Source organism: Anarrhichthys ocellatus, unplaced genomic scaffold (assembly GCF_004355925.1).
Source record: "Anarrhichthys ocellatus isolate YVR2014 unplaced genomic scaffold, GSC_Weel_1.0 scaffold16, whole genome shotgun sequence".
NCBI classification, from domain to species: domain Eukaryota; kingdom Metazoa; phylum Chordata; class Actinopteri; order Perciformes; family Anarhichadidae; genus Anarrhichthys; species Anarrhichthys ocellatus.
The window spans coordinates 6,154,126-6,179,383 of record NW_022280046.1 but is presented as its reverse complement, the minus strand read 5'-3'; the positions used below and the strand labels follow the sequence as shown (position 1 = coordinate 6,179,383).

Here is a 25,258-nt window from a genome sequence, read left to right as displayed (position 1 = left end):
GTATACATATTTTCTTGAAATGTGTCCAAAGTTGTATGAAACGCTGCACAAGACGCATGTAGATTTCTCTTATATTCTCTAATATGTGCCAGATGGTCACTGAGTCAGATTAGGCGATCATTCTGGCCGTGACTCACCAAGAGACCTAGCAGACCCCATGTTGGACCCCCAACCGATCATAGCCATCCTTCATGACCTATATATAGGTGATCAGTGAGGAGGTGTCAGGGGCCAACCACACTGTCGCACCTAGCAACACTGCCAGCATCACACAGCCGTGTGCAGAGGAGCGCTCTGAGCTCATATTGGGTCAATCAATGTCACAGAAACTAGTGGAGATGGAGCAATCAAGAATCAATCTGACATGTTTGCCTTTTTGGATGTCATGAGGCTTCCCAGATGCTGCGACGGTTGTCTTTCGCTATGACACACTACATCAGATTAGACGAGTGTTTGTCACGACATACTCATTGTCATTCCTGATGCCCCATGTCCATTTGGTCAGGCCATTATCTGGCTGATGTCGGGTAATCTCATTGGGTCTGAATATTCCTTATTACGGGAACATTTTGAAAGAAAATCAGGGCTCAAAAGATCAAAACTTAGAGCACCCCAGTAGCCGACATATCATGGAAAACGAACTTTTTCAGTATTTGTGTACATACTGTACATTTGAGTATCTGGAGTGTCTACCAATCTCTAAAATGTGAAATAAGACAACCAAGTCAGTTTTTTGTGGCCTTCTTACTGTAGTAATTTGCTGTAATCAGTTGGACATACACCAACCCCAAACTACTGTGAATAAATCAATCACTCCTAAAAGTTAACCTAAAACTTCTTCCACTCACTTTCATTCAGTGTGCTGTGATGTGAAACAAAAACAAACACACAATCTTCTGTCAAACTCCAGTGAGGAGGACGCTGCCGCAGTGTACAAGGCTGCCCGCTTCCTCAACATGACGGGCTCGGGGTACGTGTGGCTGGTGGGCGAGCGGGAGATGTCGGGTAAAGCCCTGAGCGAGGCGCCAGACGGTACGTTCATCCAGCAGAGATCAGTGGGAATATACGAGTTAACCCCTGGCTTTACTGAGACGCCCATCATAACACACACAGGATTAGAGGGATTAATTGATGGATGCATTACATGATTATAACTGCTTGTTGTGTGTTGAGCATTTAAACGTTTAAGCATTATGTGTTTAAAGGTTTAAATGGGCCGTGTATCTGCAGTACACTTTAAGTTTAAATGTGTATGTCCTGGATTATCCAAAGATAAATTCAATGTGCTAATCTGCCATGTTAATGCCTGATTTCTAATGAATTACAAAGGAAGAGTTTTACAACACATAACTGATAGAATGGTAAGCTACAACAGCCTTTCTTGTCTCTGTTCCTGGGTTTTTATTTTTATGTTTCACACAAGTGTCTCACAATATTTTATCACTTTGTGGTGACAAACGTCACATGCCCCCCCCCGCCCCCCCCCGTCTCCCGGGCACTCTCACACAACCAACCCCTGCAGAGCGTTTGTTGTCCTGTCCATGTCCAGTGTCCTCCGCCTCCACTGCAGCTTCTTCCAGGAGTCTGCAAGTCTGACGGACCTGATTGCAATCAGAAAACTTAGCTGAAGTTGGATTGTCGCTTTGTTTAAATTTAGGTCTGATGTTTTTTTTGTTTGTTTTGTTCCTAACACAAATAATGCGTTGCCTGTGCTGATTCCCAAAGCTTAGCTAGTAGGGCAGAAAAAAAAAGAAAAGATCCAACTTCAAGGGACTCTTTACACATGCTGTGAAAAGGTCATCAGTGGCAACATCAACAAAATGATCCATTTATTCTGCTGCCTCATCTCATAAATGACACGATGTGGAATTTTTCTTGGTTATCTTCCCCGAGATTAACGGGCAATGATGATGGATCATGCAGCAGCTGTCTGACCTTTATTCAGGATGTCTAAACTGGAAGCCCCTATAAGTTTTTTTACACTTTGTGTATTGCAAAAAGGTTCCTGAGAGGCTGCAGTTTGCTCAGGTCAGTGATTATCTTTTGTTGTCGGCCTGGTCCCAGGCCTGATCGGCCTCCAGCTCATCAACGGGAAGAATGAGTCAGCCCATATCAATGATGCGGTGGCTGTGGTGGCTCAGTCCATCCAGGAGCTGTTTGAGAAGGAGAATATCACAGAGCCCCCGAGAGGATGTGTGGGCAACACCAACATCTGGAAAACAGGGCCACTCTTTAAACGGTAAGCTTCAATACAGTACTTCTTTGTGGTTATAGCTGATAAAGTTGTGATAATCTTTAAAATGCATGGTTTGTTGAGACATTATTACGTTATTATGGCAAGCAGCTTCAAGATATAGCTGGATCCCAACCGTTTTTCTGATTATTTTGTTGCAAGGACATATTTATTTTCAACCTCAAGACCACTACATTTAACATTTAGTTTAGTATTTACTAACTACGAGGCCAGGGAAATATTCTTAGGAAACTGGCTCAAAAACCAATAACTTAAAGGTCCAGTGTGTAGAGGTTTGGGGGATTTATTGGCAGAGAAGGAAAGATTTTTCCATTAGTGTATAATCACCTTAAACTAAGAACCACTGTTTTTGATACCTAACGAGCCCTTCATATCTACAAAGGGAACACTTGGAAAGGGTGGGGTGAGCAGAGGGATATTCAGTTGGTTGCAATCTGCAACCTCACCACTAGATGTCACTAAATCCTACACACTGCTCCTTTAAACTTAAGTCCGACTTAATTTAGCCAAATGGCATCAGATCGAGACTTCTCAGTTCAAGAACAGCGGATTTCAACACAACAAATTATCTTTGGTCAGTTTATGTTAAGTCTGAATTGTGCATGTTTTCAAATACCATTAAAGCGGTTAATTATATAAATATATAAATATAGTAAATATACTAATCAGTATATTTAGATTAACAATTGATCAGAAGCGCTATGTGAAATGAGGCACTTAGAGTGTTAAATACCACAGACAAGTCATCTCTGCAGTTCCCTTCAGCCCCTGAAGGTTTTTTAGTTTTTGTTTTGATTGTAAAGCTGCCGTACAGAATTACAGGTCCATCAGGTTTTCCAGAATGTTCTAGAAACTCTATATTTGTCACTTCCTAGTGACAAGTGACTGAGTTTCGGCTGACCCACTTGGGTGGTTTCTCAGCAGATAAGAAACACACTGCTCCCAAACAGATGTGGTAACAAAAACAGCAGATATCATCGCAGCCAAACAACCACAGCTCAGCCTTGTTCATAATATGTGGTGAATCAGTCATTTCACACATCATGCAGTTTTTTCGCTGAACGATACACAGTAAAATGCACTGTGACACTCCTAATGACGAACGACATCCATGCATGGACACGTGTGTACCCATTCACACAAATTAATCATTTTTATCATCTTTCCACAGGGTGCTGATGTCATCTAAATACCCAGAGGGCCTCACAGGACGCGTGGAGTTCAATGACGACGGAGACAGGAAGTACGCCCATTACAGTATACTCAACTACCAGAAGAGTCGACTCATTCAAGTCGGCATATACAATGGAACACAGGTATACTGACGGACAGCTCCGGCCTATTTGACGTAACTAAGCAAATTCATAGGAATTTAAGTCCATTCTTTATTTTATACTCTCTGCCCACATGTAAGTTGTATCTACTCATTGTACATAATTATCTTTTTTCGTACCAGACATGCATCTCCACTTTTTTATCTACAGTAGAATACAGTTAAAGGCACAATGAGTTGGATTTTCCCCTTAAAAACTGTATAGACTGATACAAAAAGAATCCCTCGCAATCATCCCTTATGACCCACTAGCAGTGTGTGGTGGTGTCTGTATCTGCAGAGACCCCTTTTCTTTTCATTGTGCTGTGTTCGGGATGTTTCTGGGTGTCAACCTCAATAAAAAGTCACTCCACGGCAACTGAGCAAACTCCCTCTGCTGATGAAGACTGAGATGAAAGCTGTGGGAAAATGTTGCTATTATTCGGCCAAATGATTCATTCATTTGTGGTTAAAGCTGGATATTCATTCAGCCATGCAAACACAGCAAATAGCAGACTGTGAGGATCAGCACCTCTGTTCACTGCTGATAGGCGTGATAATAATAAGTTCCTGAAACCCTTCAGGTATGATACAGAAGTCAGAGGTCTTGATGAAGTAGATGAAAGAACCGCTGAGCTGTGCTTATATAAAGCTGACTCATTAGTGATGCTCCCCCACTAGTGCCGGAGCCTCATCAGCAGCAAGCCATCTGTCAGCGCTCACCTGTGATACTGTGTGTGTGTGTGTGTGCGGCATCCCTGCAGGTGGTGATGAACAATCAGCGGAAGATCATCTGGCCCGGAGGAGAGACGGAGAAACCACAGGGCTTCCAGATGTCCACTCGATTAAAGGTAGGGTGCCTTCACTTTGCTGCTGCAATGTGACATTCTTGTCCACACAGATCGAGTACGGGACCCGGGCTGATACACTCGCGCTGACGCTTCTTCCTCAGAGGGGGAGTGAAGATAATCCATGCTCTTAAGGGCAGCGGTGATATATTTGCTATGACTTTTATCTCTTCAAATTTGTCACAGGCCTGCAAAGACCGTCTCATCTGTATCCTTGTCAGTTAGTTTTACATTCATCTATCTGTCTTTGTGCGTCCATGTGCATCTGGGAGTTTGTTGGGTATTTGTGTATCTGCTGGGTTCTTCCAATTTGTATTCATTTTTTTCTCTCTCTCTCTCTCTCGTTGAAATCAGGATCGGAACGGATCCATCTCTTACTGTGTGATAAACAGCTTTCTGTCCCGTCTGTTGTAGATAGTGACGATACACCAGGAGCCATTTGTGTATGTGAAACCCACTCAGCTGGACGGAACATGCAAGGAGGAAATGACTTTAAACGGAGTCTTAATTAAAAAGGTTATCTGCACTGGGCCCAATGAGACCATCCCAGGTAACCTATCAGGGACGTTTCTACTATCACTGTGCTTTTACTGCACCCGCCAAACACCCACTGGAGATGCATACATATATATGCAGTAGGTATCTATATATGTATGCATGTAGCTGAGTGTGCCATTCAGAGTGAGTGGTTGTTGGGATGCTGGGATATGCTTGGTCTGTATGCCGTGACTGTGTGCGGTCGTCTGCTGTGTGTCACGCATTTCGTTCAGTCTACGTGCGCCGCTTTTGGATAAAAAAAACAAAAAAAAAAACGTAACGTTTTTCCTCAAGAGTGATTGTAACTTGTAACTGTTGCTGGTTTTGTTACAGGACGTCCAATTGTACCCCAATGTTGTTATGGATTCTGTGTTGATCTCCTCATCAAGTTGGCTATGACCATGAACTTCACCTATGAGGTGCATCTGGTGGCCGATGGGAAATTCGGAACTCAGGAGCGGGTTAGTTTTGCATTCAAAGGCCACGTTTGTCGTAGTTTTGCATGAGGCACAGGTTGCACGCGTTACCTCACATTCCATAGGTTACACAGCTTGAATATTTTGAATCTTTTACCCCACTAACAGTAGCGATCTCACTTACAATTCAGAGCTGAAGCAATAAGCAGTCATAAAGCAAAGACCCAAAGATAACAAATGTCCAGCAGGTGAACTTGAACATCGTCAGTGAGCTGGTGTCAGTTTTTGAATGTCCACGCTAAAGGGATTAGACGAGCAGCAATCAGCATGAGCGCTGTAGTGAATTTGGAAGTGTCAATTGGTTGCAACGTGAAAGGAATATAATATCACATGAAGCCCACTTGAAAATTTACCATAGAAAAAAGAAGAATATCTCCATAGTAAAAGTATGGTAGTGTCAAACAAAACAAACAGGATACTTCAAAACTTTATTTTTATTGGTCAGTGATGGAGTTCTTCTCCTTCTGACTTCAGTCTCACCTCAAGCAGGTTTCTGGTTGTGTAGCCTTGACACAGAGTAAATGAAAAAAATTGCTTTAATTAGCAATATAAGTCACATATGGACACAATTAAAAGGGTTGCCAAGTGAGCACCAGTGGCGCCCCCCAGCTTGTTTTAATTGGTGGTGGAAAGACTCGGGCTACAGAGAATCTTGGGGTGGCCCGCCAAAACCAAAACCCATCACAATGTAATAGTTAAGGAATCGTAAACTGATATTGGCTACTTTGGTTTCTTATTTTAAAGTTAATGTAACTAATTAAAGCAGGTCCATGGACTAATAACAATACTGTTAACATTTTGAGATTCACAATGTGCTGGTCTATCTGGGGGCAGTGCCCCCCCATGGCCAACCCTTGGCGGCGCCACTGGCGGGCACCAGTGCAAATTTGAAAATACAAGTAGATTCAGCTCACATACAAATCGGCTGATTATTCAGAGATGACATCGTCCCTGAACAGCTTGCTAACCTACCTATATATTTACAACACAGTAACTTTTAGCTAACCGTTAGCTTATGGCAACCATTTAGCTAACATGTTTAAGCTTACGCTAGCTTAGCTAATGTTGCTAATTGTGGATTTGTTGGCAGTTATAAAGGTGGGATATTTTCTAAGTTAGTCGTTTTTAGGCTAACATTTGTTGAGTAACATCATGGACTACCCATCACACACTGGCAGGCTATTAAGTTTGTTATATTATAAATTATGTCCGTTCACAACCTGCGTGTTAGGACTATGTGGCATGGTGCTTTGAATTGAATAATGACATGAACCATTCTGGGTTTGGCCATTGGTTAAGGCTTGTCCAATCAGGTTTCTTGTAGATGAAAGAATAATCATCAGAATTTTATTATCACGAATAGCAATCATTTTGGAGAATGGAGAGAGTATGCTTACAGTAATATCTTTATATATTATATTGTTTTATTATTTTACCTTGACAGTAAGTAACCGTTGCTTAATTTCAAATCCTGGATCAATATTTTTTCATCATTTCGATGGGTGAACAATAAAACATAATAGTCCTGTACTTAAAATCAATTCACACAATAGCTTAAAGGCTATACCTCAAATGACAATGAAAATCAATGTCACAACGTTAAAGGGGGTGCTTTTAATGACTTGTAAGAGAATCATCACCTGAATCTGCAGCTCCCCTCGGCTTAACAGAGCTTTATAGCAAGTTTCAGCTCATTTGTTTTTATCTCAAAAGATTTTTTCTGTGAACACATTCATCTCTAACCCAGAAAAGGCCTATCCTGTTGGCATGAATGCATGATCTTATCAATTAGAGAAAATAAGCAGGCTCCCTTACGTAAGACAGAGACAGTTTTAAAGATGAGGAGCACGCCAAGAACTTCTATCCCCACTGGGCTTAACCCAAATCCTTAACACCTGGAAACATTCTGTGGTCTAGACGACAGCAGGTTGATGGCTGATTCTCATGTTAACACCTTCCTTTTGGGGCCTCAGGTGAACAACAGTAACAAGAAAGAGTGGAATGGCATGATGGGAGAGCTCCTGGGGGGCCTGGCTGACATGATTGTAGCCCCACTGACTATAAACAACGAACGAGCCCAGTACATCGAGTTCTCCAAACCCTTTAAATATCAAGGCCTCACCATCCTTGTTAAAAAGGTAAGTGTCCACCTCTAGCCCATTCGGTGCTCTATGGAGTCAAACAACCACTGCGGAGTTGTACTTAATATCCACTGTGTTATTTCCAGGTATCAATTCGTTTTCATTCATTTACATATTTTATTGAAATAATAATAATCTCTTAGCACACTGTGCTCATTCCTTTTTGTCCATTATTATTATTATGAGGCAGTGCTGAATTTTCAAGTAAGTCAGCCATGACCATGTGTCTTTTAACACAAATGAATGCCACCTTGAAGTTTGTTGGGATTGACTACACAACTCAAGCAAATCTCAAGAGGCAAAATGGTCAGCAAATATGTAAAAATACACACGGGTTGAAAACTTCAGATAACCATTGAAACAGACACATCTCACTCTATAATATGCAAACGTAAGGTCATCGAAGCTGTTGATTATCAATCGAATACTAACTGCGTTGTGTGTTTTCAGGAAATCCCTCGCAGTACGCTGGACTCGTTCATGCAGCCGTTCCAAAGCACGCTGTGGCTTCTGGTGGGTCTTTCGGTGCATGTGGTGGCGGTGATGCTTTACCTACTAGACCGGTTCAGGTACAAGGGGGACCTGTGTGTGTGTGTATGCTTGTGCCCATGTGTGTGTCATGACTCATGACTGAATCAGCGAATGCATGTGTGCGTACATGTGTGTACATGCACCCCCGAGCGCTGCAGATCTTCCCTCGGTGTGGACAGGAAGGCAGACAGAGGTGAAGATTGGCTCCAACCATCCCACCGCTCTGTCCCTGTGCCGCCGTCTCTGTCTCTTTTCTTTCCCAGTTTGTTTCCCCTCTTGCTTTGCTCGCTCATGTTCCCCTTCCCTTCCCCCCCCCCTGCCTGGGGTCCCACCTACAGGTTCTCTGCAGTTTCTCATTTTATCTTCTGCAACCCACCCAATTTCTTCCCTCTAGCCCGTTTGGAAGATTTAAAGTAAACAGTGAAGAGGAAGAAGAAGATGCCCTCACCTTATCGTCTGCTATGTGGTTCTCCTGGGGAGTGTTGCTGAACTCTGGAATAGGGGAAGGTGAGATTAAATAAATAATAATTAATGTAAATCTCTAAATCATCCCCTATTTACTCGTAAATGTTGCCTTTTTCCCAGAACACTGTAATGCTGTCGAGTACTTTGGTCTTTACAGTTTTGCGGTAGTATAAAGACAAAAATCAAGGCGTTTGTGGCTCCAGCCGATGCCTCTCTGTCATGTTTTTCTTTGAGGATGAGACATTAATTGCTTTCAAATCACATTTTGCAAAGAAAGACGGTGATACAGCTCATATTCTAACAGTTTATACCTGTTGCCTTGGCTTGTTTCATTTGTCTTCCAGTTTCCCTTTTCATATCTGGTATTTTTAGAGGGCTGTATTTTCATTTCTTTGCAAAAGTTACGTGATTTTTAATCTGCGAGCAAAGGGTTGATTATAATTTATCAAAACTGTAATGTATAAGTTAATGATCAGTTGCATCAGTAGTTGTTGTAACAGAAATAGCAGTGTTATGGGTTATTAGCAGTATCCAGCTAACTACCCTGCATGACTATCCAATTAGACATTGGAAGTTACTGAACTGAAAACCTGAACCTTGAACTCACCACACAGGTGCACCGCGCAGCTTCTCAGCGAGAATCCTGGGTATGGTGTGGGCCGGATTTGCCATGATCATTGTGGCTTCTTATACTGCCAACCTGGCTGCCTTCCTGGTGTTGGACCGACCTGAGGAGCGTATCACCGGCATCAACGACCCAAGGGTGAGTGCAGGATCATTGTAGACCATGGTACCACACAACAACATTTTTATCTACATAAAAAAATATAAATACCTTTTAAAATTAAGTAGTCATTACTCAACTGAGTCTTGTCCCTGTCTCTTTATGAAGCTGAGAAACCCATCCGACAAGTTCATCTACGCCACGGTGAAGCAGAGCTCCGTGGACATCTATTTTCGGCGGCAGGTGGAGCTTAGCACCATGTACCGCCACATGGAGAAGCACAACTATGAGAGTGCCGCCGAGGCTATCCAGGCCGTGCGTGACAAGTGAGTCTCGGCCAGGCCGGGCCGACCAGAGCACGAGTCGGCCGGCTGCTCGACCTATCAGACACACAGACCAGGGCCAGTTCAGTTAGCTCAGTGGGGTGAGGGTCATGGACCTCTGGGCCAGGCGGAAGCGGCAGGACTTACTGCGGTGTTCCCACTGATCCGGGCCCATCGCCCAGCCACGCCAGACATCAGGGACAAGAGCAGGTGTGGATGTGTCAACAGCACTGGCACCAGTGTAAGGTTAAGCTAACATTGAGTGGAGGAGCACCCTTTTTCAGGTTGTACCCAGACGAACATCTTTGAGATGGGTGGAATCCAATTGGGGGACGTGCCCTCACCCATCTGGCATTGGATTTCATTTGGGCCATAAGCAGCGGTAGAGATTGCTGGTAAACGCTGAATGACACACACGATCTGGTGTGTGAGAGAGAGAGAGGGGTAGGAGCCGTAAATGTGTATGTAAATCATTGTACTGTTGCACCGTAACCCCCTCCTTCCCCTCCTCCCTCCTCCCCCCCTTCCCTCCTCCCTCCCCCTCCCCCACAGCAAGCTGCATGCTTTCATCTGGGACTCTGCGGTGCTGGAGTTTGAGGCCTCGCAGAAGTGCGACCTGGTGACCACGGGAGAGCTGTTTTTCCGCTCGGGCTTTGGCATTGGCATGCGCAAGGACAGCCCATGGAAACAGAATGTGTCCCTGGCCATTCTCAGGTCTGTCCCAGCCGAAGCTACATTACTCGTATGACTTTCTTTTTTCTTTTTTGTTGGTTTCTTGTCAATATGATTTCACGGTCACTGACCATTTATGAATAAATCACAATCATATCTATTCAATACATTGCCTTATGTTACATTTACTGTTTCTGTATCTCCCCTCTCCTGCTCCTCTCTTGTGTGTTCGTCTTTGTCCAGTTATTGTCTGTCTGTCTGTCAGTACACCTGTCCTGCTGTCTCAGTCTCATTTTTGTTGCTTTCTGGGAGTGAGCGGCTCGGATTTTCCGCCGTATTCGCGGCGCATATTAACTTTGTCACCTCTCTCCCCACCAACCCCAACCCCCTGCAGTTCTCATGAGAATGGCTTCATGGAAGACCTAGATAAAACCTGGGTGAGATACCAGGAGTGTGACTCACGGAGCAATGCCCCAGCCACACTCACCTTTGAAAACATGGCAGGTATGGTCCATTAAGGCGTAGAGAAAGCGTTAAAAGTGATTGGACAAAAACTGCAGTGGTAAGGTACTGTAGCCCTTTTTTGTCCAATACCTTTACAAAATCATTGTTTTAGTGTCAGCGTGGGTGCTCTGTGGAAGTGTGCTGTACGGTATCTTGTGCTGTGGCTATGTGCGGTTGTGGTCTTCCATTAATATTGTGTGGGTCGCAGCTGCTTGGAAAAGAAAGAGGGGCTGCCGCTGAGCAGGACGGGCAGACCGTGCATTCATGCTCGGTGGGCGCGGCGAGGTTGTAGACCAGCAGCTCACGCTTCTCCACCTCTCTTCTCTGTCTGTTTGTCTGTCCTTTACCAACAGGGGTCTTCATGCTAGTGGCAGGAGGAATAGCTGCAGGGATCTTCCTAATCTTCATTGAAATCGCCTATAAGCGGCATAAAGACGCCCGCAGGAAGCAGATGCAGCTCGCCTTTGCGGCGGTCAATGTTTGGAGGAAGAACCTGCAGGTAGGATTGATCCCCTCTGCTCGCTCACACCCAGGGTGGAATGGCTGAGGCTGGGGCGGCAAGAGAGCCGACAGAGTGTCTCTCTGCCTCTTTTGGGAGCTTTTCATTTTTGCACATCAGTGGTGGTGAGACTGCCACATCACCGTATGAGAAAAGCGAGATTTCCGATGCCTTTGTGCACTGTAAGGCATCCTCAGTGGCCACCGTGTAGATCCTAACAGTTCCCAGAGGCCAACGTGTCTCTTGTGTGTGCCTGCAGGACACTCAGGAGACCTCTGGAAGTCAAGCTGTGGTCGGGACCCCCTCATTAGTATGTAGCTAAGTAGCAGAGCCATATCCACCCCCCATGCCAGCTCTCGCTGATAGAGTAACAGTAGGACGATTACCCTTGTGACCCTCCGAGGTGATGGACATCCAAATTAAAACTTCACCTCCCACATCCATGGCATGACCTAGCATTCTTTAAGCTGCTGCTCTGGTGCTTATACTCTTCATAAGGTCAGATGACGTGGACATGGAAAGCTAACGTAAAAAAAGGAGCAAATGTCCTCGCGTGAAAACAATAATAACAATAATTTACGGTCCGGTTGATGTACTTTGATCGCTTCATCATTGATGGCCTTCAGTCTGAAGGCCATACAAAACAACAGCCAGGAGCTAACAATGCAAATAGAGCATAAAGACTAAAATCAATGCCCTGGCCCAATCACTCCCGGGATCGACTCTCCCAGTATGTCAGCATTACTGTAAATGCTACAGTGTGCAATATGTCTCCACTGCAGTGTCCATAATGCAGACACAAAATATGGAGTTTATTCAGGATGCAATCAGAATCAGGTGTCAATTTAAAGGGCCAGTCAAAAAATGTTTGACTTGCCTAGGTGGTATCTAGCCATGCAGATACTTTTGGTTTAATGTGCCTAACTCCTGCCTCAAAACCAATACAATTTGAGGTGAGTAGAATTGAATCTGAATCGAAGACATCTGCATGGTAATTACTACTCGGAGTAAATTATTTTTACTGCTTTGTCATTTGAGTGAACCAACCCTCTTTGAGCTGCAATAAAGCAGTATGTTCCTCCACTCAGCTGACAAAGAACATGATTTGCCTTACGTTATCTAATGCAATCAAACGCAGCTGTGACGCGCCTCCACCGCCAACACACCCCTCCTTTCCTTTTATTCTTGATGGTTTCACTCCCTGATTGGATCGCTCGGAGGTTGAAGCACGTTTAACGACCATGTCCCACTGTGAACTGCGCTTACGGGCTGTCACTGTAAACCTTGCACCAAAGCTCAGTGTTGGGCCCTGCTGAATAGAGACAGCAGGGCTGGAGGAAGGAACGGTATGAAATCACATGTGCCTGTCAGCAAATCGATGTCCTTCCGAGAGTGTCTGCCATCGACCTGATCGATGTATGTAACTGTCGTGAGTGTCGTCACGTGGATGTGCGTTCAGCAGGCGAATGCATGCAGGGAGCGGGGGGGGGGATATCATTACTGAGAAAGGAGAGGGACACACTAAACTGCCCGCAGAGCAGCACGTTTCAGCTCCATGTCAGCAACGATCACGTTAATTTCTCTGCACCGCTGAACAAAGATGGCTCATGCATGCTCATGCTTGCTCATCGACCGTCCCTGTGGGCCCCTCCGGCTAAATCAACGGACCACACACGGTCTTCACCGCCCTAAATAGAACCGCCGTAATGGGGTCTCATGCAAAGGAGTGCAGAGGGAGCCCGCAAAGTCAAGTCGAGCCAATACAATCTGTTCTGTTCGGCGTGAATATTATTTATACTGTTTGGGTGCACTGATGGGATTACGTGATCTAATTTCCCACAAATTAAAAATGACAGCTTAATGTGCGACACACGCTCATCACGATGGAAAATCTAAGCTCACAGTTTATGTGGCCTCCTCCTTCCTTAGTACGGCAAGCACTGAAACCTGCGGTCCCATTGTTGACATCATTTTGACTGATTGTGCGTGTGTTTGTATGTAATTATATGCTTACACGGCCTCGGGTCCGTGCACTATGCAAAAGCACTGTGCACTGTGCACCCACATACCTGTAAACACAGAGACGTAACCTAAGAGAACGTGCACTTCTGACTAACTCAAATTCGTTCATGTACTACATCTCAACTCATCCTCGTTATGCTGTCAATGCTCAAAAGCCCTTGAAATATGAGCTCATTAACGACAACAACACCAACCGTCCCTCCCACATTGCTTTACAAAGAAATAAAGGTGCATGCCTTGTAAGAATTGCACGCCTATGCTGTTCTTTAAGGAGCTGTAGCCACAGAGATGTAGTGGGGGTGAAACTACTTCATCTCATTTTTTGGTAAGATCATTTCAGCCTTTTTGAGGCTGATTAAAACTTTATGATCTAAATTCATAGTTTACATTACACAAAGCAAGTATTTAACAAATGTACTGTGTAGTCACATAAACTTAACATACGATTTTGTCTCTTTTGTGACAGATGTGTAATAATAAATAGTAATAAAAGACAGTCCGTCACTTTACTGTTTTTGTTCACTCTCGCAGCTCTCGTGGCATCGTTTTTCAGCCATAGCAGCTACCTACGGTGGCCGACAAGGACAAACGCGCCACAGCACCGCAAAAACGTTTGTGCTTCAGGTTCAGAGACTATGCCAATTACGAGAAAAAACACATCCGACAATCCAAAACAAATACAGCAATTGAAACGTTCTGCACATGAAGTAACACCATGAACACGCCTCCCTCCCTCAGAATTATTTTCATTATTTGCAGCGAGCTGCACTTCGCCACCACCTGGTGTGTTTTCAGCGTTACAAAGCTGTGCCTGGATTACAGAGACCAGTCTGACACATGAAAATGTATGAAGCCAGGTTTGAAAAATCTAAATTAAAAGAAATTTGAATACATTAATATTGGTAACATGCAATAAAAAGTCACTCAAAACTACAATTTATTTTTTACACACCTCAACATTGATGCTGATGCCACTATATCAGTAATGTGCTAATATTGGCAAGCTTCAAATATTTTATATCTTGCACTGTGGTCTTAATAGCCTACTACTAACTATTGTTTACATCATACAGATTTATGTTGCTATATGTTCAATTTATTGTTGCTGATTTCTCATTTGATTGACCACGACATCACTGGGAGGCTACATGCTCTGGCTTTCAGCTTTCCATTTTGCAACAGATGTTACTCAGAAGTGCACCGTCTGAACGCAACTGAAACCCTCTGTTGCGTGATGGTGATTATGGTGTATTATGAGGACGCACTGCGGCGGCTGGGGTGCGCCGTGCGTGCCCCGTGCCATGTTTCATCTGATGGTCCAGCATGCCGGGACTGTGCGTACGTAGCAACCTCATCAGGGCTCAGAGCGGCCGGACTGCACTGTAAGAATGGGGGGAAGATTAAAAGAAGAGAAGTGACGTCACTGAGGCATTGATTTCTTTTTTCCTGAACCAACCTAGAGGCACACAGTCTGACTTCCTCCATTTACTAACATGAGATGTCATCTTCCAACAGGAAAAGTATTTTACTTACCGTCACCTGCAATAAAAATCGAGTGATGCCGTGCACCCATCATTCCCCTACCAGCTCTCATCTATCGTCCACGCCAGCTAACGCCTGCTCGCCACCTGATATCGAGTCATTAGGGGTTTGAGAGAGAAAGCGCTGGTTGGCGGGCTGATGGGTGATACAAATGTACCCAAAAAGTGCCTAGTCATGTGACCTGATGAAAAAGGATGTACTGCGGGGGCCAGTACTGGCCAGGATTGATTTGTCATGCTATTTGTTTTGTGTTTACTTACTTCTTTGTTCCTCCCCCTCCCCTTTTTTTACCTCCTTCTCTCCATCCATAAAACTTTTGGCATGTTGAAATTCACACCACACTGCCCCGCCCGGCTAAAGGGCCTCCCTCCCTGCAACTACTCGCTCATCCTTCACTTATACTTTACTAACATCCACCTTAGAGCGCTTTATTATTTTAGAAATAGCACCCTTTAGCCTCCATCTGCTCAGATCATTATGAAATTAAGCACACAGAGTTGCAAACCTTTTTTTTTGCACTTTGACTTTGATTAAGAATATGATTTGCAGCTAAATCACCATTCCTTTAAAAATCTTTTTTCTTTCTAATGCACTTTTTCCTCATTCTCCATCCCATTCCCTGTGTGTGGGGTGAATTTCCATTATACCACTTTCAGGTATAATGTCTTTAAATGGGCTTCAATTACTGACTTTTGTCGCTGTTGTTTTCCCTCTTTGATATGCATTGTAGTGGCCTCCGATACTGCAGCTTCTCGACTTTTTATACCAGCCTGGCTTTGGATGTGGATGTTTGCTTTGCTAGTCTTTTCTTAAACTATGCGCCCTTTTTAGTTCCCTTGGCTTTTGCTTAAGGATCATCTTTAAAGTAATAACGATCAAGGATGGAAATTTATTTTATTTTCCTTTTCTCCCCCTATGCAGCCCTCTTCCTCTCTAGAGACTCAGGATGTAAGAATACCTTAATATGAGTTTTTATTTATTTATTTTTTTGCACACAAACACCCAGTTATTGTGCTGAGAGTAGCTGTGGGGCACTCTGATGGTATGAGGGAGGGAGGGCACCAAATTGGTTCGCCGTCTTGTAAGGGTACGGTTAAAACTGACTCTTCCTTTATTTTGCCATATCTTTTTATTTATTTAAATGTCAATGCATTTCTAAATGTCTTCCAGAGCTCTGACCTCGGTCACAACCGAGTACAGAGCAGTTTCTAGATACTTTTGTAAAGTCATACCTCTTTAGTTGTTTTAATTACAATGTAAGATCACTTGTGTGTTAAGATGAGAAAGTTGCAACTGTGTGTTCAGGCCATAGCGAGCATGCAGGCAGAATACAACATAGGTATCACACCCACTGACATCTTTACTAGTCATCCCTCATTCCAATGCATTCCTTGGGGCCGGGTGAATGTGTCAGCACATTCTTAGAGGACTGCCATGTCATCCTGTGCAGACCCAGTGTGGCAATGTCTCATAAAAATGTAGACGAATGCCCTCATGTCAGACTGAACACACTGCCTCCACTCTCACATCTAACAGGCTTTATCCCTTTCTTTCTCCCCCTTGGCGCATTTTTACACTTCCAAACGCTGTAGTCTTTCTCACAAGGACCCTCCCTCTATTTAGATGTTGTAAAATAAGGTGATTTACTGGGGTGGCGGGTGGTTGGTGGCAAGAGAGGAAGGGTGAGACTGAAAACCACGGTTATCACCCCAGCCAAAAGGACATGAATAATGTTTCTACATATATTCATTTTAGGATAGGAAAAGTGGTAGAGCAGAGCCCGACCCCCAAAAGAAAGCCTCTTTTAGGTCCATCAGTACCACCTTGGCCTCCAGCATCAAGAGACGTAGGTCCTCCAAAGACACGGTAAGGAGACGAAGAAGCAACATCTTCCCCTGTTTATTCTCCCCTCGCTCTCCTCCTCCTCGTCCTCCTCTGTCTCTACTCTCACCCCTCTCCTTTCTCCTCCTCTGTCCTCTCTGCCTACATCTCCATGTCTGACCACGAGGGAGTCCCATGTTCCACTCACTCACCCATTTCCACACGGCTCCGCGGCCTCTGCCACGTGTCTGTCCGTTCACCATCAATCAGCCATCACCATTTAGCATCTGTAGGTCCCCCACAGGCCCAAAGGGCATCAGTGCAGGGACTCAGGTCAGGCCAGGAGCTCGGCTCTGGATTTCTTTGGGGCAGGGTGTTTTGATGGGGTTAGTGGCGTGTTTCTTCTGGAGGTGGGGGTTGGGGACAAAAGCACGCAGTCTGCCGGTGGTGTTTTGTCTTGGGCTGCTCTTCCTCCCTGCCTCTGGTTTGGACGTGGACTCTGGCGATTGTGTGCTGTTGGTGGCGTTGTGGTGTGTGTACCGTACTGAAGCGTACAAGATATATTTGTGTTTGTGTCCTGTCATTTTGACTGCTTGATCCTTTTGTATATCCATCGTTTCTTTGCACCAATCCCACCCCCTACTCCCTTCGTTTTGGCTTTCTTCAGCCGCTGTCGTTTCGCTTTTGGTTCGAAATGCATGCGCTGTTGTTTTTGTCATTTTTTTTCCAAAAATCCATTTCCAAGGTTGTCGTGATGGCCGGTCCTCCTGGGAAGAAAAAAACTAATGTGTTATCTTACTTTTCAACATGTCTATTTCAGGATTGCACTCATGGATTTCTATTAATCTATTTACTTTTTGATTTGTCATATTTTCTTTGTCATAATTCCCATTTATTTTCCAGTGTCCTTGTGGTCTGAACTGTGCATGCCTCTTTCAGGGTGTATTTCCAGGTGGCGATGACAGTCTTCTTTTCTGTTTTAAATATTGTTTTGTTTTTTACGAACTACAAACTCTGTGACGCCTCAGACTCTCACTGTGTTACAAATACAAGCTTTTCTTCTTTTGTTTTTGCTAAATCACCATCTCTTTGCTTGACTCCGTTGTTGCAGCACAATGAGAGTGTCAGGTTTCCTCCAGTTCAGTTGAAAAGCCCTGCCCGTTGCGGTCGGGAGCTTGTACTCCACGAGCTCGGAGTGCTCTAACAAACCAGTGACCCGCGGTCGTTTGTGCCCAGCTGCTCCGCAACACATAGCTGGTCGCTAACCAAATCTGGCATGAGAAAAAAACAACATAGCACAGACACCTTCACAGAAAGGCCTCTGCACCAACATTGTGTTTTCAATGTGTTTCCCAGGGGAGATGTAGGCAGCTAAGCTAACGGTCACAAAGTAAAAAACTTTATTGTGTGTTTTTATTTGACCTCCTGTCTTTCTCTTGTTTTTTTTTTTATCATGGATGTTTCTTGAACCAAACCACCTGTACTCTCCCCTGGAGGTTTCTCAATAGACTTGGTCTGGTTTGAAGAGAAGAAGAGTGGGATCACCATTGTCAATATGGTTTCGAAGCCCTGTAGCTGTGGATATACATATTTTTTAAATGGCTCAAATAAAACAGGATTTAGCGCAATGAAAAAAAGATGCTCCAATTGAAAGATTTCCCATCCCCAGTCTTCGACCATTATTTTTGATTTTATATAAATGTTCTTCTTTTATATTAATGGATATCAATGGACTTGAGTGTCAGTGTCCCTCACCCACATGCCACACTGCTCCTCTCTCCCTCTGCAAGCATGCCGACGACTGTAACTGTCATAGCTGTAGTAACGGTAGCCGAAACCATCTTTGTAGCTCCACATTAACAAGGATCACCATACTGAATACGTAGCTTTATAGCCAGTAACTGTGGTTGTGATGTCAGTGAGGTGTCTCTCTTTTGCTGGTCCACTTGACCCCAATAGGGTGCGCTGTTAGCGGGCCCTCAAGGTACAAGAGTGAGGAGACCCCCAATAAGGAGCTGTAAGCCATATGATGATGCAACTTGCGGGTTAAGGAGATGAGGGACATCCACTCTAACCCCAGTTTCATCCAGAAGATTTGACCTTTGACTCGTCAGTCTGGATGTCGCCCCATCGGCCAGCATGTTGGTTGCATCATAGCAGCTTCTGAAGCTCATAATGCTTGAATGTATTGGCTCTATCAGCTAAACGCGAGAGGCACGTCAAACCTAAGATCTTGCTTAATTGAGAAAGAACAAAAACAATAAAAAATTTGTCCATTTGAGACGGGTACACTGAGGCAAGACTCTTCAGTGTTTTGGTTCTGCAATGTACATTTTTAGGGCATTGACGAACAAAAGGATGTTCTCTACACATTGGAAATTAGGAAACAGGCTTTTCCCAACTTAGCGCTGTGGGTCAGGATTATGATTGGCATTTTGGAAATCACAGTAAACAAGTTTATTACTCCACCCACTGTGTTCCAAAACATGAGGCTATTACAGAAGAGAACAGCATGTTTCAAGCTCTTACTCATGATGCAATTGACTATTTTTACATCCAGTCATTGTTTCATTGGGTTTCTATATTTCTTTGCTCGTTAGCAGACTCAGCGTTGCAAAAATATGGCTTACTGCTGTCAGACCGCACACACACACACACACAATCCCCCACACTCAAAAGACTGAAAGGCAAAATCACTGTTGCCATAGAAACTAAGCACCTGCATGGAATCGGGATCTTGTTTTCCCCTCTCAGCATTGTAGACGCCTCTACTTCAACGCGCTCTGCTTTAAAAGAAGCACAGTGAAGCGGGGACTGGACGCAAGAGTCCGGCACAACAGCACTTTGAAATCGGCCTGAAAGATTCGTCTCCTCCTCCTCGTGAGATGCTAAAATTAGAGACGCAGCCTGTCTGCATGCGCACAAGATGACTGTGGGGAGATAAAGGAGCTGCCTGCTTTACCCATGGATGGAAATTATCACCCATTTTTTTTCCTAAAAAAAAAAGGGTGGCTGATTCCAATCTGCTGTTGTCTAGACTTAGGGCTTACGTCTGCTACTAACCCACCTCAGGCACCACCAAGCTGCTTTACAAACAATCCAAACTGAACAGATTCAACAAAAAATGGCAAAAAGTGAGGTTTGCCTGAGAGGGGTTAGAGAACCCTCCTGCTTCTAAATTTCTGCAGAAATGAAGCACAGGTGTTCTTAGAATAAGAAAATGAACGTTTGGATGAATATTCTAACATTGCAAAAATGCTGCAATTGTCAAGAAATGACTGTGCCTCCCTTCCCCCCCCCCCCATTTCTCTTCATCTCTGCAGCAGTACCCACCCACTGACATCACGGGCCAACTCAACTTGTCTGACCCGTCTGTCAGTACCGTGGTGTAAAAGAGAGGGAGGCACCGAGGGAGAGAGGAAACGAGACGAGTCAAGGAGGAAGTGGACGGGGAGAGGGAGGGAGAACCCGTCTCCTCGTTCCCTTCGCCGTCGAAGCCGGAGCTTTCATTTCACTGCCTGCCGACGGAGCTTCGAGAGGAAAGTGCTTGCTGAAGAAGTATCTGAAAACACTGAACTTGCACCTTTTTTGAAAAGTCGGGGTTACCTGGCCTTAGATGTTCGTAGGGCATGCACAGAAGAACCAACCCGACTCACATATACAACCTTTTCCTTCTGTATATTATCAACTTATTTAACCTTGTTTTTGTCCTTTTACTCACAGAAGTTTACTTAATGTTCGATGTTTACTACTTTGAAATTTCCTGACTGATAAGTTTAGCAAGCCAGGTTTAGTTTAGTTAAGTTTACGGATTAACCAGATTTGGTGCAAGTACTTTACTAAACATATCACTTATTAGGGCTTAGATACCATAGTAATTTCTAGTTTTTCTCAACAACATATACTGCAATACAAGACGTACTGTAAGCTTCAGTGGATATCGAATAGTTTTTAATGGGAACTACCTGTTTTTAAGCTACATTTTAAAAGGTTTTCAGAAGATGCTTCTTTCATTGAGAAGCACTAATAATGACACTAATAATGAGGATATGACTAATCTTACCATTGAAGATGATGGAAGCATGTGTGTGCTTGTATGTGAATAAGAGCTTTATGTATCTGAATGATGAAATAGATAACTGTTATTTTGAAGGCTATATACCAGATTCTGTAGATGTTTGAATTGTATCTTTTTCCAATCTGCTAAATGCAATTTATTTTTTATTTCTCGTAAGAACTCAGTTCCTTAATCAAAATATGTTAAGCTTTACAACTATTTCTAAAAACAGGTGAACATATGAAATATGAAAGTAAGGCTGGTGTTTTTACGTCCAAACATGGACGAGACGCTCATGGGTCAGCCATGTCGCTTTTGGGGACGCCCTCTCTCTTCCTCTCTCCTGCCGCAGCAGTCTTTCTCATTTCCAGTCTGTAAAGGGGGTTGCATCAAAGGGCCAGGTTTTTCGTCCAACCAGCACTCGGCCTTTCGTGCAAAACCTCCTTCCATGCGTAGCGCTGGCGAGCTTTTACACGAAGGAGCCCGAGTGAATTGAAAGCGTGGCCCTAGCTCCAGAGCTTGTGTGCCGGTCTTGGTTAGGTGTCAAAACAGGCCTTTTCCCCGTCTTCTGGAACTGAGAAACCACTGGTGTTTATTGAAAAGACTATGACATCGTGTCCGGTCTCTGGCACTGCATAGCACTTTATGCTGAGGCGTCTACCAAACTGTAAAATAAAGATATTGATCCACCAAGAAACTAGAACAGGATCAGTAAAACACCAGTCAGACATAACTTCTCCACAACATGTTTTGATTTCACAATTGTCTTTTTTTTTTCCTTTTTTCTTTTTAATTTGAAAACCGTCTTTGTACGAGAAATAATGACACTTTGAAACAACCACACAAACTGAATTTGTTTTCTAAACCTGAACCAAGGGTTTGCTTCTGATCATGTTCTCATTCTGGCCTATGCATGCTTACGTGTTACTGCAGTATCAGTGCTTCAGTTTGCTTTTGGAGGCGTGTTGTTGCTGTGTACATTCAGCTGAGCTGAGCTGAGTTGAATGAAATGTAAATTCTGGTTCGGTGTAGACGGGGTCGAGGAGATTGCACTGTTTGTGTTACAACTGCAACTGAGAATGTCTAGTCACACACACTCATACACACGCACACACACAACAGTTGTGATACACAGGCATGCACTAACACTCACACACACACACAAACACAAAACCCCTTAAGGGAGGAATTACTTCTTTTTCTTACCTTTTCCAGTAAAGATCTTGCATTGAATCATTCCGTTTATACAACTGTAAATAAAATATACTTGCATTGCCAAGTCTAACCAATCCTGTGATTTTACTGTTTTAGGCCTGCAACTAATTATGAATCTGTTTGTTTTGTCATTATTTAGTTAATTGTATAGGATATAAAATGTATTATTTGTACAACCAACAGTCCAAAACCAAGATATTCAATTTACAGTGATACAAAAACAGGAAAGAATAATCAGCATTTCTGCTAGATAAATGACTTGAATTATTAATTATCCATCATTTCAACACAAATTATGGAGTAGGTAAGTAATTATTTTGTATGTCACCTCCGCAACTGCTATTTTACGAGCTTCTTTACAGTTACAAACAAAACAATGGAAGCACACACCATACCAAAAAGAATAATGCATATACACAGAACACTTAGTCAGTGTAATGTCTTGTTTTGGTTCTTTGGTCTGCCTTTAGACTGAATGGCCTACTCCTACCTGTGGTTATACCAACCCTTCATATACTGTAAAACAGCTGCACTTTTCCACTTTGGCTGGTGAACACGGTCGAGCAACGTGGGCCAGATATTTCCCTCGGGAGTTGTTGGACACCAAATAGAGCTTAAATGAGAGTGAACACTGGACATCAAGTGGACACAAACACGAGTCCAATGGAATTATTATGTGTCCGTTGAATTAAGGCCAATTTGTACTAACGTGTTAGCGATGATAACATATTTTTAAGCTAATAGTGTGTCAGCAATGTGTTTCTGTTTTATGGAGTGTCTGACGCTTTGAATAACTGGAAGAAAGAAACCCTAATGCATCCTAAAATGAAAAGAGTGACCATGCAGTTGAATAACTAGGTTTTATTATAGCAGAAATGAATATGTGCAGATGATATTTGATTTCATTGCATTCATATTAGGCCTCAGCTGCTCTTTGTGTGTACTGCTTATTAGCAAATGTTAGCATGCCAACATGCAAAACTAAGATGGTTGCTAAACATCAGCATATTAACACTGTCCCTGTGGGCATGTTAGCATCTTAACATTAGCATTTAGCTCAAAGCACCGCTGTGCTTACGTAAGCCTATACTGCACAGCCTCACAGTTAGTTGAGACGTGTGTGGCTATTTTAATGTTGCTTCCACATATTTTAGGCTACCATGGTATGTAAAAGCCAACCGACTAGTGTGATAAAATCAAAGGTTTTTCCTCCAAACCTCCAAAATGTCATGTTGCATCCGCAGACAAGACAGGAGGTGCTACAGGTTGTTGATCTGAAATGGACGGACAGGAAATCTTCAGGCCGATTTAAAAACTGTAATTTTTTTAAAACAGCCCACACATCTAAAGGTTAACAGCATGACTCTTTCATTAGCCATACCAGTGTTATCTTGGGTTCACAAGGACACAGTCACTGTCACAATCAGTTGTATCTTTCATTAAATGTGTCATTAATTAAATCATGGCTGTCATTGTTAATTAACGACATGCCTTGTAGAAGCAGAGCTGGGTCGCAGGAAATTGTCAGGTGAGACATGCCACCGCGACCCGACCCCGGATAAGCGGAGGAAAATGGATGGATGGACATTTGTTCTGGTCCATTGACGTTCTGCCCTGATCACAACCGACACTTTGTCACGCTCTGTCAGAGAGATTGATGTGATTCTGTGTGCTGATTGGTTCTAACGACCTGATTGTAAGTACTGGTATGAACCCTCCACCAGGGCAGCAGTAGCTCAGTCTGTGGGGACTGAATATGAAACAATCTCAAAATATTGCTGATGCCTCTATATGACCGACAGAAGGAAATGACACCATCAGTAAGAAGATTGGTTATTTCTGTATAATTGTTCTTTATGTATGTAATCGGTGCCACCGGGTCGGATTCCGCGTGAAATCCGATTAAATCATGCAGGTTCACGAGAAACTCCCTCAGCTCAGACTCCAGCTGGGCCTCCAACAACGGCCAGCCCACCGCAACAGATCGACCCAGATACGGCTTCGCTGCAGAATTCGACCTGCAGTAGGATTCGCCGGTGGGAGGAGGAGAGCTCAGCGCACGGCAATAGCATCTCTTCCTCCGGCCAGGAGCAGAGCTTTGCCTCGCTGCTCCCCAGGTCTCTGCTGGAGATCCAGTGCATTTTATACCTGGGCCTTCACTGCTGTCCTGCAGCTGAACCATCTCCTAATAACCTCATGATGGCGCCACAGCTACGGTTATTATTTGTTTCTAGGGGTGTAACAATACACGTATTCGTATTAAACCATTCGGTACGTGGCTTACAAACCGAACAATACGTTCGAATAATACTAGGGCATTTGGAAAATGCAGAAGCTTAAATTGTGGAAAATATAATGTTTTCTGCACTCACGTAGGAGACAACGGGCTGTGTGACCTCTGAACCGGAACAAAACAAAAAAAGCTGAGGCACCGCACTTCTGGGAGGCTACGCTACACCAGCTTAACGGGAAAACAACAGCAGCAACTCGCATTCTGCTACACACTCGAGGGCACCGGGCCATTCAGATATAGATGTAAAAAAACAAACGCAGTTGACTTACCAAATGCTGATCACTTAAAGACAACCTCCATGCTCCTTTCTTTGTTGACAAAGAGTTTAATCCCACGGTTAAATCCCAACTCACAAATCCGTTTCTCCTCCTTCAGCCATTGAGTGTTAAAAAAACAAAGCTAGGTAAAAAAAATAAAAATCTACACCAAGCAAAATGCAAAAAAAAAATCATAATTTCTTCCATATATTTTAATTTGAACTCTTACTACTCCGACTAAGCTTTGTTGGCTACGTTAAGTTTCGTTTCACGATAGTCACGTGCTCGCCCACTGACCAATCACAGCGCACGCTGCACCTCACTGCAGCACTGCACCTGAAAACTGAGCTGCACGTAATGCTGACGTAGGCCAGCTAGAAGGCTCTGGCACGTCAAAGAATATGCCCAACATGTCAAACTAAAGATCTGATTGGTTGAAGACTATGACAATCAACAATATGGTCCCCATTCACTTAAACTGCACAGGGATTCACTTGAGAGTCTGCAGGCCTCGGGCCTCTCTTCTTACCTAGAGACACAGAGGTGAAATCTGATTGGATGAAAGCTCTACTTAAAACAAGCTGCACTGGAAGCAGAGCAACTGAAGAAGACAGTAGCTGTGCAATGAGAACATAAGATAATGGGGAAAATATTTTTATAAATTATAATACATGTAGTGTATTTAAGAAAAATTATTAGATTATAAAATAGCTATAACTTTGTGATTCTGTTTAGGCCAGCAGAGAAGGCCTTGCTGGCCCATCA

At 43.7% G+C, this 25,258-nt stretch overlaps 1 protein-coding gene across 12 annotated transcripts in view; it reads left to right on the top strand.

The window, feature by feature from the left end:
* Nucleotides 1-22,017, top strand: part of grin1a (glutamate receptor, ionotropic, N-methyl D-aspartate 1a) — a 34,047-nt gene extending 12,030 nt beyond the window's left edge. For 2 of the 12 annotated variants that reach the window (XM_031855502.1, XM_031855506.1), the window contains 18 exons: nucleotides 911-1,032; nucleotides 2,065-2,239; nucleotides 3,426-3,570; nucleotides 4,331-4,417; nucleotides 4,829-4,976; nucleotides 5,285-5,412; nucleotides 7,401-7,565; nucleotides 8,019-8,137; nucleotides 8,494-8,606; nucleotides 9,179-9,327; nucleotides 9,457-9,614; nucleotides 10,164-10,325; nucleotides 10,678-10,787; nucleotides 11,141-11,286; nucleotides 11,546-11,596; nucleotides 15,772-15,798; nucleotides 16,606-16,716; nucleotides 19,995-22,017. In XM_031855502.1, coding sequence (XP_031711362.1) covers nucleotides 911-1,032; nucleotides 2,065-2,239; nucleotides 3,426-3,570; nucleotides 4,331-4,417; nucleotides 4,829-4,976; nucleotides 5,285-5,412; nucleotides 7,401-7,565; nucleotides 8,019-8,137; nucleotides 8,494-8,606; nucleotides 9,179-9,327; nucleotides 9,457-9,614; nucleotides 10,164-10,325; nucleotides 10,678-10,787; nucleotides 11,141-11,286; nucleotides 11,546-11,596; nucleotides 15,772-15,798; nucleotides 16,606-16,716; nucleotides 19,995-20,063 — 2,185 coding nt within the window. In that variant the 3' untranslated portion in view covers nucleotides 20,064-22,017. Of the gene's footprint in view, nucleotides 1-910; nucleotides 1,033-2,064; nucleotides 2,240-3,425; nucleotides 3,571-4,330; nucleotides 4,418-4,828; nucleotides 4,977-5,284; nucleotides 5,413-7,400; nucleotides 7,566-8,018; nucleotides 8,138-8,493; nucleotides 8,607-9,178; nucleotides 9,328-9,456; nucleotides 9,615-10,163; nucleotides 10,326-10,677; nucleotides 10,788-11,140; nucleotides 11,287-11,545; nucleotides 11,597-15,771; nucleotides 15,799-16,442; nucleotides 16,717-19,994 lie in introns of those variants that run through there. The other 10 variants (XM_031855503.1, XM_031855507.1, XM_031855513.1 and 7 more) reach the window with 8 other exon arrangements.
* Nucleotides 22,018-25,258: the final 3,241 nt, after the last annotated feature.